At 24.7% G+C, this 18,347-nt stretch overlaps 4 protein-coding genes across 6 annotated transcripts; 2 read left to right on the top strand and 2 right to left on the bottom strand.

The window, feature by feature from the left end:
* Positions 1-1,076: 1,076 nt before the first annotated feature.
* LOC113553520 (ras-related C3 botulinum toxin substrate 1) lies at positions 1,077-2,826 on the bottom strand. Its single transcript, XM_026956892.1, has 4 exons — positions 2,442-2,826; positions 2,252-2,366; positions 1,909-2,187; positions 1,077-1,832 (listed from the first exon to the last, which is right to left on the bottom strand). The coding sequence occupies exons 1-4, from the start codon at positions 2,555-2,557 to the stop codon at positions 1,755-1,757; spliced, it is 588 nt and encodes a 195-aa protein (XP_026812693.1). The 5' UTR covers positions 2,558-2,826; the 3' UTR covers positions 1,077-1,754.
* Positions 2,827-6,957: 4,131 nt separating this feature from the next.
* LOC113548086 (ADP-ribosylation factor-like protein 2) lies at positions 6,958-8,992 on the bottom strand. The gene is made up of 5 exons (XM_026948754.1): positions 8,699-8,992; positions 8,394-8,504; positions 8,061-8,223; positions 7,301-7,381; positions 6,958-7,237 (listed from the first exon to the last, which is right to left on the bottom strand). The coding sequence occupies exons 1-5, from the start codon at positions 8,761-8,763 to the stop codon at positions 7,103-7,105; spliced, it is 555 nt and encodes a 184-aa protein (XP_026804555.1). The 5' UTR covers positions 8,764-8,992; the 3' UTR covers positions 6,958-7,102.
* A 148-nt stretch (positions 8,993-9,140) lies between these two features.
* LOC113548473 (vacuolar protein-sorting-associated protein 36) lies at positions 9,141-10,724 on the top strand. The gene has a single exon (XM_026949364.1). It carries the CDS (start codon positions 9,385-9,387, stop codon positions 10,495-10,497), a length of 1,113 nt encoding a protein of 370 aa, XP_026805165.1. The 5' UTR covers positions 9,141-9,384; the 3' UTR covers positions 10,498-10,724.
* A 547-nt stretch (positions 10,725-11,271) lies between these two features.
* On the top strand, positions 11,272-17,053 carry LOC113547915 (kynurenine formamidase). 3 transcript variants are annotated; one of them, XR_003404861.1, is made up of 8 exons: positions 11,319-11,330; positions 11,403-11,499; positions 11,602-11,841; positions 12,919-12,988; positions 13,169-13,336; positions 13,505-13,652; positions 14,485-14,697; positions 16,792-16,854. XR_003404861.1 is itself a non-coding variant. In XM_026948504.1 (8 exons), exons 1-7 carry the CDS (start codon positions 11,319-11,321, stop codon positions 14,614-14,616), a joined length of 867 nt encoding a protein of 288 aa, XP_026804305.1. In that variant the 3' UTR covers positions 14,617-14,625; positions 16,792-17,053. The 3 variants fall into 3 exon arrangements, 2 of the variants coding, with proteins under 2 accessions (XP_026804306.1, XP_026804305.1); XM_026948504.1 differs by having other exon boundaries at positions 14,485-14,625; positions 16,792-17,053; XM_026948505.1 differs by lacking the exon at positions 14,485-14,697 and having other exon boundaries at positions 11,272-11,330; positions 16,792-17,053.
* Positions 17,054-18,347: the final 1,294 nt, after the last annotated feature.

Raw genomic sequence — 18,347 nt, 5'->3', positions numbered from 1 at the left:
TAGAAAAATTAATGGTGAAAATACATAAGATGTAATAAAGAACCCATTCAATTTTTTTTTTTTGCTACCAAAAATCACCTATTAAAGTTGAAAATCAAGTTAATTTTACTATTTCAAAATATTTTTATACATCTACACATTTTTATTTATAGAATAGGTACATAAAAAAAAAACTAGTAAAACAAATCGAAACAATTTAAAAGTATAATAAATGAGCGGAATGCTCATATAAAAAGTAGTCATACAATTTATTTTAGTAGGAGCTAGGCTCGAGCATATGTTACAAACTGGAAATTTATATGGGCTGAAATTACTAAATTTGGCCCTGCTTGTATTCATTGTCTCCATAATATAACTAATAAATAGTTTAAATTATTTGGCTAAATAAATAAGTATATTATTAGTAAAATCATCTATTGAGTTACTATTGAAATAATAACACTTGAATGTTTAAATTAATTTATTAATTTATTTCTTACTTAATTTGTTATATAGTTTAATAAAAATGATAAATAAATAGTAAATAATTGTATATATCAAGCACTTACAATTTAGACATATATGTTTCATATTTCTTTTAGATATCTACCTACAATAAAAACTTACAACTAAGACATTAAAATAGTTTGCTATTTTTCTTATCAACTTTTATTTTTTTTAAATATCTTAAGAGGACGTCATACCCACATGGCATGTGTTGTCTCTGTCTTATGACCGTAAGGCATAACAAATTTGTATTCAGCAGATTTAATATTAGAGTTAATATACAAGCAATTTAAAGTTTTAATACATAACTCACTTAAAAATTAAGATATCAATAGAAGCCTATAATATTATTACCTTTAAGTATGATTATAGGTAAATTGACTCTAATATTAAAGTTGACAGCATAAAATTGAATCAGCTGAACGCAAATTTGCTATGCCTTATATTCGTAAGACAGAAACAACACATGCGGGTATGACGTCCTCTTAAATAAAAATTGTTATAGCTCTCCTTGTTAAATGTTAAGAAATATATACAATTTATAATATAATTTTTCACTTGCTTACTTATACAATAAAAAACAATAAATGTAATTCGTTTAGTAACACAAATTTATTTTATTTAAATTAAAAAATTCAATTTATAATAATTATAATAATATGAAACATGACAATCTTTTTAATTGAATGTATGACAATAATGTTGACCAGTCAATTTTTTTACAACCTCTAATCTAAGCTGCCAATTTGTTGTTACGTTAATTACAAAAATGTTGCATGACTAGATGTAAATAACTAAATAATAGAGATTCATGTACTTTGTTTTTACAAAAAAATATTTTTGAGCAAAATAATAGATAAAAAAAAATCTATAATAAGCCTAAAGTTAATAGTGCAATGAATAAAATAAAAATTAATGAGAATTAATTTAAAATATAAAAAAGGCACTACATTGTCAACCGAGGAAGACTATTTATTAATTTTGTACTGTTTATAATATATATATAGTCATGCGTGGCAATGGAAAAGTAAAATGCTTATTTTTTTAAAAGTATAAAATTAACCGTTTAAACATATCTTTGGTAAACAACAATATTTAACTAAATGGCACTGATTTTGGACTTGGTTTTCAAGCTAACATATAAATCATGCCAAATAGATTTGAATATACGATTAAAAAATTAAAAAATTAAGAATGAAGTGTCTGAACAACCCTTTTAAATTTTTATACAGAGGTAGGAATACAGCTGCTTTCTTCAGTCTGTCATACTAAGCTATAGTGCATTTCCTTTGCTGGTGTTTAAGTGGTACTGGTCGTAAAACAGCTCTTACAGCTTCATCAAATACCTTGAGAATTTACAATAATAATTTTTATATTATAAAATAATAAGCTTTATCAGAAGCCACAAATTTTTTTACTCACCAGTTTTAATCCTCTTTGAGTCAATGCAGAACATTCGAGATATTTTACAGCTCTTATTTTATTGGCCAACTTTTGTCCCTGTTCACGTTTGATTGGGGATAGTCCTTGTTCAGATAAGACATTTAACGTTTCTTTGTCTTCTCTTAAATCTATTTTCGTACCAACTAAAATCATAGGAGCATCTGGACAGTGATGTTTAATTTCAGGATACCATTTAGAAACCACATTTTCAAAAGAAGATGGACTAGCAACACTAAAGCAGACCAAAAATACGTCCGTCTGAAAAAAATAAAATTAAAACAACAGAAGTGAAAACAGTAATTAATAAAACACAAATATTAACCTGTGGATAAGAAAGTGGTCTTAAACGATCATAATCTTCTTGACCAGCCGTATCCCATAAACCAAGACTGACAGGGATACTGTCAACCACCATAGGTGCAGAATAGTTATCAAATCTATTGAACAACAATCAATACTCAATAATATTGTTTATCCCATAGTTTTTAATAGTTTAATGGATTAATACTTACACAGTAGGTACATATTCTCCTGGAAAGCTGTCAGTAGTATACGATATTAACATACAAGTCTTGCCCACGGTACCATCGCCGACAACTACACATTTGATTGGCCGTCCTGCCGACATATTTTGATCTCGAATATTTTTATTTTATTAATTTTCTATGTTGTCTGTTGAAATCCCAATGCACAATCTGTTTATATTTCAAACTGGAATATATTATATACATTTACAATTCCGAGAACTCGCCGTATAATAGCCAGCACTTTACAACAATACTTTATCGGTTTAACAGCCACTAAATATATTAGGCATGACCCATGTCAATTACTTTTAATTAGTTTAATGATTAGCAAATAAAAAAATAAGTTAAAAAATTTACTTGCTATTATCATTTATTTTATTTATCAACATTGGGAGACAGTTATCATTGTACAATTGGTTAATGGTTGTGCGTTTGAGGTTACATAGATACAACCACTTAATAGATTAAATACAACTATGGCCTATAGATCTAGGGCCCTTCCATTCCATGGCTAACAAAAATTTGAAAATTTGGTCTTTATTATTATTTCTTTAAAGTATATTTAAAAATTAAAATATTAGATTTCGAAGAATTACAATTAGTAGTAGTATGCTGAACAATTTTAAACTTGAGGCAAGACAAAAAGTAAAGGACTCACTTACCAAAAATATTGATTTTTGTATATAATTTTTTGTACAACAAAAAAGTAAAAGTATATGTTTATGTGTTAACTGTTAAGCCTTCTAAATAATCGATTCTTTGTCAGTAAATATTTTAATATAAGACGTACGTCGTAAACAACTAACAAGTTTAAAGGACTAAAGGTCAACAATAGAATATAGATTGTAGATGTGCTGAGCTCATTACAGACCTCTTTTAATAGAATTCGCTTTCGCTATGCAAATAAATAAATAAGTACAAAAGATTTCCATTATGATGGCTATAAAATATAATTTTAGCGAAGCATTCTTAAGTTAATCTTTCTTCGAAATGAAAGTCGGCCGTCAGGGTTAGAGGGGTGCGAGGATCCCAATCAAAATGTACCTATTACAAAATACTAATATAGTAACACACAACACTACTAGGTACTTAAGTAGTAACATAGGTGTGCGCACGTGGGGTTCCGGGTGTGCCTGGGCACCCTCCAAATGTAATTGGGACCCTAAAATGTAAGTCTTATAGCATATGATGTATGTGTCCGTATTTTAACTAATATTATTAAAATAAAAATGGTATTTATTCTAAAATCTGTCGTAAAAAAAATATGTTTCGGGATTAAAAAAATAATACAGCGTAAAATATTTTAAATTTGCGTGTTAAAACTTATTATGGTTATAACAGCTAGATATTATTGACTACAAAAGTAAAAATAATAATTAAATATTGCAATTATCTTGAAAATAGATTTTAGATCCAACTATCTAATGAAATATTATATTACTTGGTACTATAGTAATATCACTGGTTAATATGTGATATAATGTAAGTAATATTTATTCGTGCATTATAATTTACTAAAACATGTACATGCAGAGCTTGAGTTAAAGAAATATTAGAGCTGCACACCCTGTTTCTTTTTCAGAAGTGAAAAAATTTTATGCTCGCGTATAATTATAACACATACTATATATCATAAATTCATAAATATTAAATATTGTCAGTTTAAAGTTTAAATAACAAAATTTCTTAAATTATATTTTGATTAACAACAATTAATATTAATCTAATTTTTAAATGTTTTTTCTTTTTTATGACAACCTATTCATCGATAACAATATTTTCTAATTGGAGATGGTTATTAATTTGAGCACAATCGCAATATTTGGTGTCATAACCACGGTTTATTTTAAAGACCGTATTAGATTTAATCTCTTGATATTCATAGATAAATTATCAATGTTCAATCATAATTTCTAATTAATTTGAAAAACAAAATAATATCAAATAATATCTATGTTATAAGCTTATAGACATATAGAATTAATTATTAAAAATTCAAAACATTATGAACTGCACAACATTTAAATAAGAACTGCACATTAGCGCAAGCTCTGTGTACATGACTTGTTAAGAGAGGGCCCGAAAAATTGTAGGCACCTTTCGAAATTCAGGCCTACTCACGCCTATGAGTAGTAAGTAATAAGTACTTACTTTGTTTATACATAAAACATTTATTATATATTTTTATTTTTTTACGCATAGGTATATCATAAAAATGTTAGTGCTAAAAATATCATGAATTTTTATTCTCAATAAATTATTATTAATTGAACAAGTGTGGGTCGTACAAACTAAGTAATGCAGGTCTAAAAAAATTCCAGGTGTCTAAGTTGCGAGATCCCGTATAAGCTAGAGCTCTACTCGCTCAGACGCTCCAATAACCGATCTAATCCTAGAAATCATATTATTATTTATTATAGAATTGATTACAGGGCATTTTAAACGCAATTAAACATACGGAATACGTCATTCTTGATATTTGCCAATAGTTATGTATATTTATAGAACCTTCAAATCTAACATTAACATTTGATAGTATCAACATTTGTTTTCTCATCCTAATTAATAAAATTGGTAATAATATAAATTATGGAGTTCAGTTAGGTTATAAGTAGGGACGAGTACGGAGAGGGAGTAGAGCTAAGAAAATAATGCATTACAAAGTTACTAATAATGCTACTAAAAAAAGACTAAAATGTAAAAGTTAAGCCAAAAATAATTTTTAAAATCGAAAAATAACTTATTAATGAACAAGTTTTTGTATATAGTATATTCATATAAATTAATTCATAGAACACCTATTCTAAACAATAAATTAGAAACGATTTTATTAAATTATAGCTACCTGTTTATCATATAAATTATAAATACTTAAATAACATTCATATAATTTGTAGTTTGTATTCTTCTTTCACTTTTTAGTAATATTTTACTTGTCAACATAACATATTAAGAAGACGTCGCACCCGCATGTGTTGTCTCGATCTTACACACATACGACATAGTGAATTTTCGTTCACCAATTTCAATAGTGTTCTTTTAGTTTTGATATTATATAGAGTGAAAATATAAAATAAAAAATTAAAATATCATAAAAACTAACGAGAGAGAGCACAGATAATGTTCTTACCTAAAAGTTTGATAATAGTTCAATTTACTCTAATATCAAAACTAAAAGCACACTATTGAAACTGGTGAACGAAAATTTACTGTCATACGTGCGTAAGACGGAGACAACAACACACGCGGGAGTGACGTCCTCTTAAAGACTACTGAGTAATGATTCTGTGACAATACGGGCCTTTTTGTAACATCCGAATATTATAGTAAACAAGTCAATAAATATCATTCCAAATTCCAAAATATCCTATAAGTCAACGTAACTACTACTCTCAACTTGGTCAATTCTTCGTCTCTTTGATAAATTATAATTTTCAAAAATATTTACCGATAAGTCGATTACATTATACTAGAAACGAAAACATGAAATATATCTGTAGTATTATACTATAGTCTATAAATAATATAAAATATTACTATATTAATTATTTACATTAAATTGATAACTACGTACGTAAATGTTCTAAAAATGTTGAGTATGCACTAAATAATTAAGCTAAAAAACTGACAGAAAAGAATAAAAAATGTAATTATTCACGAATATTATAAGAAAATGTAAAAAAAAATTGTATACTTGAACTGTGAATCGAATTTTGTATTCGGTGAGCTATGTCTTGGAATTTGGAGTGTTATGAAAAAAAATGCAAATACTACTAATTCTTGACTCTAACTTATAAGAAACTTTAAAAAAGTGGACTTCATAAAAAGTTAAAATTATTAGAACTTTTAAGTGAACTTTATCAGGTATTCTTTAGTTTTTTTTCTTTAAAAAACTGCTAGCTATTTAGACGTGACAATCAGGTACTGAAAATAAAGTATTATTTCTCTTAGCCCGGGACTAAACATGGCGTATTCTGTCGAATTTAAGATTCATTGTCATCCGACTCATACATGGCGAAAAATGCGAGTGTAGAATACGCCCCGGCCTTATAGTATACCTCAAACTCTTAAAAGTTTAAGTCTATACCTAGATTTTAAAATTATACTGTATGTCTATATACTGTGTACAGGATAATATTAATACACAACATTATACAAATATTATTTTTAATCAATATTAAAAATTTCTGAATTATTGTTTTTCTCAATTTTATTGTATAAAAAAAAAACTTATATTAGATAGAAGTTTTATTATATCATAAATCATCATATTATTTAACTAGTTCTTAATTTATAAGAATGTTTAATAAAAAACATCACAATTTACAATTTAAGTTTAAATTTTAATATGTTATTATGTTAAACACAACAGGATAAATAACAAGTATAAAATATAAACATTTAATAATATAATAAAAACACAATAAGCTTATTATAAAATTAATGCATTCTTTTAAAAAAGACAAAATTAAAATTAAAAATATTTATTATATTATGTACCTATATTAATTATTATTTATTTATATATTATATTTATGTACGACTATTTTATCAGTAATGAAAATAATACAAACACTTTATGAAGGAATGTTTAAACTCAATTTGTTGTACACAAAAAGTATTTAATTTTAATTTTTAAAACATTTTTAGTCAAGAGTGAATATTCTAGCAGAGATATCACTAACCATCCAATTAATACCTTCCAACAAGTTTTCTCCAGTGTATGCACTACAATGTATTATTTTCCAATGATGAGTTTTAATTCGATCTAATTGCAACACCTAAATTTAATATAATAAAATACTTTTTTTAGAAGTTTTTGTGTTATATTTTTAAAAATGTACCTCTTTTATTTCTTCTGATGATAAAGCACCTGGTAAATCTTGTTTATTAGCAAATATCAATAATGTAGCTCCAGCCAATCTCTGAAAATATAAAATATAAAATATAAAATTTGATAAATCAATAATTCATTCATATTTAAACATAGCTTATCAATGATGAACACAAAAAATAATAGGATGACGTTTATTAAAGTATGTTTGAAAAATATCTTACAATATTTATATTGTATATTTTATATTGTTATTAATTAAGGTATTTGGTAGATTTGAGTACCAATATTTCAAATATTTGCTGTCTCTGCCTTTCATACAGCTAAGGTAGTAAAAACTACTCATTTATCTTCCATTAGTTCAATCTATAAAGATTCTCCTAATTACAACAAATTTGATTTTAAGACTAAATTACATGAGATTGAAAAGGTATTTTTTTTTTAAATTTAACTTCTTAATTATAAATATTTTTAAAATAATTAAAATTAAATTAAATAAAAAATGGCCAAACCAATCTTATGTAAACTTCACACTGATTAAAAACTGTTACTATAATCTTCATTATTTTACAACTTAAATTATTTTGAAGAAGCAAAATGAGTAATTTTTACTTTTTACTACATTTCATATTCATATATGAAGGAGGAGACAAAAAAACTTAGAATCTAATCCCCTTAATGGTACGTTATTGTTTTTTGTAATTTTGATATTTTTTTAAAACCATCAAAATCTGATGCATGTTTATCCCTGTAGATATATTTTAAAATACCTCTTCTTCAATTAAACTATGCAATTCATTAGTACAATCCCCCAGTCTTCTCTTGTCAGCACTGTCAACAACCCATATAAGGCCATCAGTACTTTCAAAATAATTACGCCAATATGATCGCAATGACTTTTGACCACCAACATCCCATACGTTTAGTTTATAACTGAAAAAAATATGATAATTAATATGATAGAAAAAATAATAGATGTACAGTTTATTTTAATACTAATGGAGTTCATTATTTCGTGAATACTATGAAAAATATACCATCAATGTCCCCAGAAGTTTAGACTAAAGAATCTAATGCATAATACTAATTATTTGATTAGTTACCTTTTATGATCTAATGTTTTAATGTTAAAACCCAAGGTTGGTTCAATTGTATTAGTTGGCTCTCCATTGTATTTCTTTAATATAGTGGTTTTACCAGCATTATCCAAACCTCTGATTTAGTAAGAATATTAAAGATAAATAAACAATACCTATTTAATTTTTAAATAAACATAAACCTGTAAACTTCTCACTAGTTATCTATGGTACCTATGTTGTAATAAGTAAATTTGTTTAATTCAATAAAATTGAAAAAAATAATCATAATAAGTGATAAATAGTACACATGTTTTTTAAAAAAAGGATACAAAATTAAGATTCTCATCTCTTTTTCCTTCTGCTTCATTTTCTTCAAAACTGTCATCAATCCCATTTTGTATGAAACTATAGGTATATGAAATATATTTAAAGTTCTTAATATTTGTATATTAATCTTTACTTAACAACTATATTAATCAGTACATGTATACATCAGTTGTAAATTAAGTTATTTTAAACCAAAGAATGAGTATTTTTTATATTTAATAGTTCTCTAATATTGTGCCCATAGAAAATAGTAAAACTGAATAGTCTGTTGTAGCCGTTTGTAGTTACTAGTAGTCAGGTTTATCTCACAAGTCAATATCAGCTTATCCGTCTTATCATAATTCGTGATTTTTACACAGAATATTCTATGATTTTTACGTTACTCAGTTATTGTTTTGGCAGATATTGATATCAGTAAGGTGATAAGATCTTATTAATTTCAGATTTCTATTTCAAATATCAAATATGAATCGATCAACTATCGCCGACTTGTGTAAAACAGTGAACTGCGGTTCTTTGAATATTGACCACTGTGAAATATGAATTTTAAAACCTTTAAAGGATAAAATTATTGTTTTAAGTGTTTTATAATTCGTGTACATAACTACCTATCGGGTCTTTAAAAATAATCGTATTTTCATACTTTTTAAAATTATATATTGGAAATTATTTGATTTATATATTTAATATGGACCGATTTGAATATGTCAAGCCTGATCCAGCCGAGACCGTTTTATGTCGTCACAGCAATATTACTTTGTACGATGGCAATTATAAAACTTCGTTTCACCGTGGTAATATAATTTTAACCGGCACACGTCTTTTCTGGACGTCTGGCGATGCGTGGTTATCTTTACAGCTTCGGTATATAGTATACATTGAAACTACAGTTACTGACACTTTATTTGGTTCGAAAACTAAAACTATCCTTGTTCATTTATTACCCTCTGATAATGAAAATCCAGGCCCTGTTTCTTGTGCCAAAAGCGAGTATATCAAACTTGATTTTAAGGATAAAATTCCTGATAGTTTTTTTGATATCTTTCAGAAGACTATAAAAGAAAAAATGTGGTCCGTTCATAAGACTACCCGCCAAATTCGAACAGGAATTGGAGGAATTGAAAAAAATATCTATGAAAAACAAAAAGCATCTGATATTAGTATAACAGACGCTTTTAAAGACTTAGACAGACTTATGATTACAGCTAAAGATATGGTAGCATTAAGTAAAAATATTTCTGAAAAAATTAAAGAAAAACAAGGGGCTATTAGTGATGATGAAACAGTGCGCTTCAAGTCTTACCTATTAGGTCTTGGTGTTGATGACCCAGTTACCAGATCATCATTCACTGATTCAAATGCATATTATACCACATTATGTAAAGAAATAATCAAAATTATTCAAGTTTCATTAGAAGAAGTAGGTGGTACAATGGCTCTTGCAGAGGTTTATTGTCGAGTAAATAGAGCTAGAGGATTAGATCTTTTATCACCTGAAGATTTAATGCATGCATGTTATATGATGAATACTGACCAATTATCGCCTGTAAAACTAAGAAAATTTGACAGTGGAGTATTAGCTTTACAATCATCTTCATGTGATGAGTCTGTTGTATTGAAAAAAACTGTTGAAGCATTACAAGAAAATGGATCATTAAGTGCTCAAGAACTGTCAACGTTAATTGGAGTACCTGTTGTATTAGCTAAGGAGTATTTATTATCTGCCGAAAAACACGGGAAATCATGTCGAGATGAAAGTATTGAAGGTTTAAGATTTTATCTTAATAAATTTTTAGATTAATATTGAATACATCTAAAATGATAATTTCCAAATTTTATTGATCAATAATAATACATTTTTAATAAAACCCTGACTATAGATATTTTTAAATATGTATATATTTTTTTTACAATTAGTTTAAAATTAAATATTTATATTCGATATGAACAACTTAATAATGTGAAAAACAATGAGACTGTTAAAATATAAAATTATTAGAGAATATATGTAGTTAATGCATTTAATGAAATTGTTAAATATATGTGCCTGTAATAAAGTATAACTTACACTTAAAAATATTTCTTGTTGTTTTTTTCAATAATAAATAATATAGTTATTAACAAACTATTTAATAACTATTAAATTATTCTAATATTTATACATTAAATTTCAATTTTATATGTCATAATGATACATTTATAACTGATATTATATTATTGTCTTAATCACTTAGATGGTAAAATCATTGAATTTTAAAATATTTATTTGCTCACAAATTAAAAGCATTTGATTATTTATGTATTTAATAAATTATAAAATTATATGATTGATTATTTAATATATTGTATATAAATGGAAATTTGTATTTTATATTTGAGTATTATATTACTGAAACCTAATACTTATAACTAGTAATTGATCTATATTATTTTCATCATAAGTTTTCTAAAATTATTTACCATACACCTAATATAGTAATGTGCAATAACGTTATATTATGCACTGGTAACCATTATGTAACAGTATGACTTATATTATTTATTTAATTTTTAAAGATAACTAGTATATATAAAACATTGGTCAGGAATTATTATAGTAAAAAATTAAGAATCTAAAATCAAATGGACGGAAAAGTACTTTAAATTTGCTTTATAATATTTATAAATATATTTTAATATATTGTTTTATTTTTTTTTTATTGTTAGACTAAAAGTAATGAAATTCTATACACACCAAGCTCATGGTGTAAACGAATGCATCCGGATATGGTAGTCAATAAACATATTGAAATAGTTCAGTTGAGTAAGTTATATTAGCAGTAATGAATAAATATAAAAACAAACAACAAACAAATATATTTTTGTAAACACAGATGTTTATGTAACCTAATTTAAATATTTTTAGTTAGTGAACAAATTAAGAAATCTAGGTATCATATAAAAACAAATATTAGATATGGACCTGGTGATCAACAGCTTTTAGATGTATATGAAGATGAACTGACTTCTTCGGATTATACTTTTGTTTATATTCATGGAGGGTATTGGCAAGACTTAAACAAAGACATTTCTGCCTATTGTGTAGAACCATTGGTAAATTCTGGAATTCGAGTAGTTATTCCTGGCTATGATCTTGCACCAAAAGGTACATATTATTATTCTCTCATATATGTTAGAATTAAAAAAAAAAAAATAGCGAACAAGTAAATAACCATTATTTTATTGTAACTGTTGAGTGTACCTTGTCATTGAATAAGTCAATATAGGTAATGCAAGTATTAAATTTAAATTCAATGATAAATCATTACATACAAAACATGATTTGATATGACTTTTTTAAAGCCTATATTACGAAGTATCTATATTTTGTGATTAGTTTTTGCATTTATTATATTACCTAAATTATATACTATTGCCATTAACTTTTAATGTTTAAGTTAAAACTAATTTAATTGTAGAACACTTAATAGTTTTTTGGTATAAAATAGGAAATAGCTTAAAATTAATTTAAATATTTTTAAAGTGGCATTATACATAGAAAGAGAGTATAATAAATAATAATATATAAAAAAAGTTATATTTTTGAATAACAATAAAATTACTAGAATCCTAATCTTTTGTTTAAATAAGATTTATCTAATTTTGTTCAAATTTGAATTACATATAATGTCTATAAAAAAGTATGTATATATATATATATGTATATATTTAGATTTAATAGATCCAATATTATTTTTAATATTTCAGTAAGAACAAATTAATATGAAGGAAATTATGTTAAATTTTCAATGTAAAAACAAAAATTGAAAAATTACTAAAAAAAATTTGGTAATTTTAAGTATCAATAAATAGCACAACAGTCAAAATGTTTTAAAAATTTTGTTTAGTAAATGCGAGTATGAATATTCTGTTTTTTTAAAATTTGTTTTGCATAAAAGTTTTTGGTTTTTCAGTTTTCCTCAATTTTTTTTTTCAATTATTTTGAAAAGTGCTAGGAGTTTTTATTTTTAATCCCCTCCTTCTTAAAGTACCAACTAGATCCAATTTTCAATAAACCGTCTTAGAAATACAAAATCAAAGGATTTTTATTGCTTCAAAAGATGATGACACACAAAAATAAAACACTTAACAGTAAAATTAATACTCGTACATTCATTGCTCTACTCAGAATCTAAAAATCAGCTACTTAACAAACATACCTAAAAAATATTTTTTATTTTAGTTACTCTGTTTAATATAGTCGAGGAAATTCATCAATTGTTGTCATATTTAAAGGATTGTTTAAAATACAAGTAAGCTAATCTAATAAAATTACACTAACTTAGGTTTAAATTTATTTGGATTTCAGCACTTTAAATATTTTATTATATATGTACTTGAGTATAATTATTGATGTTAATTCATAATAATAATTCAAGTTAGGTATCAATTGTTTCAATATAATGATATAATTGTATATTTTTTGCAACCAGAAATATTTGGTTGGGAGGGCATTCAGCAGGTGCTCATTTAGCTTCATCTATGATTCATACTGAAATAAATGAAAATATTGGTGTTAAAGGATTTATACTCATCAGCGGTGTATTTGATCTTAATCCATTATTGGAGACATCTATCAATAAAGCACTGAAGCTGAACAAGTACTATACTTTAGTAATTATTGTAACCCTATTATTGAATTATTTTTTTAATTAAAAAACGTATAAACAATAATATTTAATTTACACTGATGCTATCTCGAAAAATAATATCCTTTATACTATTAATAATCAATTTTTTGTAAGTTCAAAAAATATGTTTGTTTTCAGAGAGACTTGTCTACAACTAAGTCCACTGAATAATCTCTATGGACTTGATTTTACACATATTATGGCAAAGTTTCATGTACAAGTTCTTGTAGTTTACGCAGAAAATGATTCTCCAGCTTTCCATTTTCAATCAAAACAGTTTGCCAAAGTTAGTTATTTTTATTTTTTTTTTTGTTATTATATTATAATTGACTAGTTATTACATTTCCATTTTAGTAGGTACTAAACAAATCAGAATTATTGCCACTCAATTACCTTTGCCTATACCTAGTACCTACATATTTATTTTTATAATTTGAGAGTACTCTGGTCTAATAAGTGATATTATTATTTAAAATTTACCAGAATAACAAAGCAAGATCAATATAAATAGAAATAACTAATATAATTCATTATTATGTATATAAAAAAGAAAATTTAAAAAACCGGTACAATTTATAGATAAGTCTCTTGGTGTTTTTAAAACCCATTTTTTATGTAAATAATAGTTATTATTATTACAATATATCTTATAAAAATATAATGATTATAATAAGTCATTTTATTATAAGTTATCTTTTGTCAAATTAAATTTCCGTTTATTTGCCTCTTCTTAAACTCTTTTTCTAACCAAATTGCAAACTAAGGTCTAAATTATATTCAATTATAATAACTAATTTATTTTCTATAACTTATGGCAACCTTATACAAATAAAATATGACTATTTTTACTATTTTAATAAACAAACCCAACAAGTTTCAACTCTATACGCAGAGGTGTATTTAGAAATGTCTTAATGGGGGGGGGGGCACAAACAAAAAGTTCAAATTTGCGTACATTGGGCGTAGAGTTGTAAAATATCTCATATAATAAAAATAAGTATTATACAATACAGTGAATGGAGGGGGAACATGGGCTCCTTCCTTAAATACACCCCTACAAATATGTATACCTACTGTATACCTATTACCTTTATACATAATTTTTTTATGTATTACAGTTTCTGGACAAACTTGGTTTAGAAGTAATAGAAGAAAAGATAAATGGAGTAGATCATTTTGATATTGTAGAGAATCTTTCAAATAAAGACTATTCTCTTACAAAAAAAATCATCAATTTTATTCTAAACTAATATACTTAGGTAACATATAGCCATGTGCACAAAGTAAATTAGTATTAATGTATTATTATGTGGATACTGGATAGTAATGTAGTATGTATTTATGTATAATTATTATAAATATATTATACTTATAATATTATCAATATTATTACCTACCTAGGTACATATGTATTTAATTTATACTGTAGATACAGTCATAATATATAGCCATATAGGTACCTATAAATCTATAATAGGTACTTATTTATGATATTTTACTTTTAAATTATATATTTGTTAATAATATTAAATTGTGTTTAGTGTTTACCATTAAGTTATTATTTTATAATTATAATACTATACCTGAACCTACAAATCTGCACTTTTGTAGATACAGAGTCAAATATGTACTATACTTGTGGTACTTATAGTACCTACCCTGTACTGACTGTAGTGTTTATTTATTGGTGGTATTTATAATATACGGCAGTATAGATTTTCATTAAAATATTTTGTCAATGATATAGCTATATTGCTAATAATATTAAAATAAAAATGCAAAAATTGATTTAATAGCTTCTCACGTTAATAGAGGACCTACCCGCCTATTTAAAACTAATGTAGACAATGCAGTAAAAAAACTACTATAAATAATCTATGCATACATTTTTATACTGCTGATAAACAATACAAAATAGTCATAATAATAATATTATGGTTGTTGTCACTCCAAGTGTCACTATTTTTTTTAATAATTTTCTAATAATATGTTGACAACTTAGAATGTCTGCATTGCTACTAAAGTTAAACTAAATGTTCAAATTATTTTGACATGAAATAAAGACATAAAATTATAATTAATGCACAACAAAATTAGTGTGATTCCGCAAAAATATCAGATAACCAATGATTTACCAAATACCTATTAATAATTAAACCCATATAGTATATACCTAATAATTAACATTAATATATACTGAACTAACTCAATTACTCAACTATATACAAAAAATAAGTAGATAAACCAGGTAAAATTATAATGTTATTTTATTAAAAGCATAAAAAAATAAATAAAAACTTACAGTTTACAAGATTATCAAATATAATTAAAAATTAAAATATATAAGCGTGTTATCCAATTAAATTTTACAACACTAAAATACATATCATACTATAATTTAGTATTGCATGATAAATAAATGGCAAGAAGTGATTAAATAATAATAATAATTAATAATATCATAAGAATAGTAATAACTATAAAAAAAATAAAATAAGTGCAATGTGTATGAGCTGAGAAATTTAGCAGATGATAAAATATTTATTACAATAAATTAATGCAAATTTAAAAATAATTACGCTGTAACTATAGTACGTGGATCCGGACACGCATTTACGTTTATAAATCATTGTTTATTTGTAAATTATAACACCTGTGTATTATTATGATTATATAAACGTAATACGCTTTAAAGATAACAATCTGTGCACATGCTTTCTATATACTTATTATTATTATAAATATTTATGTATATCTAATTAATTAAAATTTAAAATTAATAATAAAAAAAAACCATATGACTAGGGAACGCCATTTTTACTTATTTTTATATTTCCAATAATGTGATCTGAGATTGCCGATAACTCTGGGAACTTGTGTATATTCTGAAATATATAAAACAATTAAATTAATAAATAAATAAATTTATTTCATTAGAACAATAAATTGAAGCCTTATCTAATAAAGAAAAAAATTGATTAATAATTGTATATAGCAGGGTCTATTCTTAGGATTTTTGTCAACAACGTATTAAAATGAAATTCCCTTTACTGTCTACCTCTTTATTATAAGTGTCATTTACAATTTTACTCTAAATGTGTAAATATCATTTTTTTAATAAATATACTAAAAATATATTAATGTAACAATATAATTAATAAATATTGCAAAATTGAATATATTTTGACCAAAAAATGTTCTATATAAATTTTAATATACAATTGTATACGTATAAAAAATAAATTTTAAAATTTTTAATAATTATACCTAAGAGCTCAATATAATGTTATAACATGTAAATATGTTAAATAGAAAATTAAAAAAAAATTGTTTTCGTATTTTAAGTAGGCGACTGTTAATTTAAAATACCTAATTTAAGTTTAAAAAGTAGTAATGTGTATACTGTATAGGTATAACTTTTTCAGAGTTTGCAGAATGCCACCAATGAGCGTTTTTATAAGCGTTCAAAATTCTTACATCTCCACCAGGTCCACCAATTTTAGAATTTTACACTAAAAATGAAATTTTTTTATTAAGTACACATACTATTATATATACCACCCTATGCTGTTTGAAATTTCTGTGTACCTACTGTACCTACATCACTGTTATAAAAATATAATGTATTTATATGTTTTTCTATCATATTGTATCATTATAGTATCCGTCTTAAATACCTACTAATTACTATAAATTATAAAATATATATATTATTACTTTTACTTGAATTAATTATATAAATAAAAATATTATTTTTATCTTAATACTATGTCTTAAAAATAATAAATTTTTATATTATAATATTATACTTACATATTATTTTATGCTATTATAAATTATAATTAACAATTATTCTAATATAATAATTAATGATTTGATAATATTGTTGATGATTTTTGTTTTGTATTCTTAGAAGTGGTTTTATATTAGATAATAATGAATATTTTTATGTGATTAGTTTTTTACTTTGTTCGTGAATAATGACGAATTTAATTAATATCATCGCCAGTGTACCCATTGTATGGACATTTGATGACTGATAGTATAGGTAGCTACGTTTAAGTTTTATTTAAATTTTAAATACAATTTAAATTAAATACTCTTGTATGTAGGTATACGTCTGTATGGCTCATTAGTTATTATAGTTCTTAGTATTTAGTATAACTACCTATAAATTATAATATAATTGCCTTTACAGCTATGAACAGTACAAACTGTGAAATTAAATCCTAGAAATACAATATTTCAATACTTTATAAAAAAAATATAAAACAAAATGAATAGCTACTTTATATAGTAGAGTACGTTAATCCTTTATTACAAATCATTCAACCTGAACAATGATGGTACAATAATCAGGGTTGCTGGGCAGTAACTTACTATTAACATCTTAACACCAGAATACCTACTTAATATTTTGGAGAGTATCAGTCAATGAAGTAATTTAAAAAAAATAAATAACATTTTTGTAAGCACATCAAAGTACATGCAGTTACTAAATATCGAAATATCAAAATCCATTAATTACGTAATACGTAAATATACCAATACACGTCATTAATTATCCATAGGATAAAAGGACATATAAACCAATTACATAAATGTGCTGTATACGTAAATTCTATAATCAAAAGGTATATAGCTACTCAATCGTAAAAAAACATTATGTTTAATAAATAAAGTATTTTGACAAATTATATTATAAAAAGTTAAAAAATACAAATATTAAATAACATAATTACTGAATTAATTATTACACCGTTTTTTTTTTTATATTTCCTCAGGTATCTATCTTTCTAATGGATATATTTCTCAATATTACCTATATAGTAAAAGATTGGGTATATTTATTTTTCTTCTAATTAATCTAATAGGTTTGACATTTTTAAATTTAGGACGTTTTTCCTTGTCGGATACCTCCCATAACTTCATCATCCGTGTACAATTTTAATATAGTACAAATATTAAATAAATTATTATT

This window comes from Rhopalosiphum maidis, chromosome 1, assembly GCF_003676215.2.
Source record: "Rhopalosiphum maidis isolate BTI-1 chromosome 1, ASM367621v3, whole genome shotgun sequence".
Lineage (NCBI taxonomy): Eukaryota > Metazoa > Arthropoda > Insecta > Hemiptera > Aphididae > Rhopalosiphum > Rhopalosiphum maidis.
Note: the sequence above shows the minus strand (reverse complement) of the source record. Positions and strands in the feature narration are given on the sequence as shown.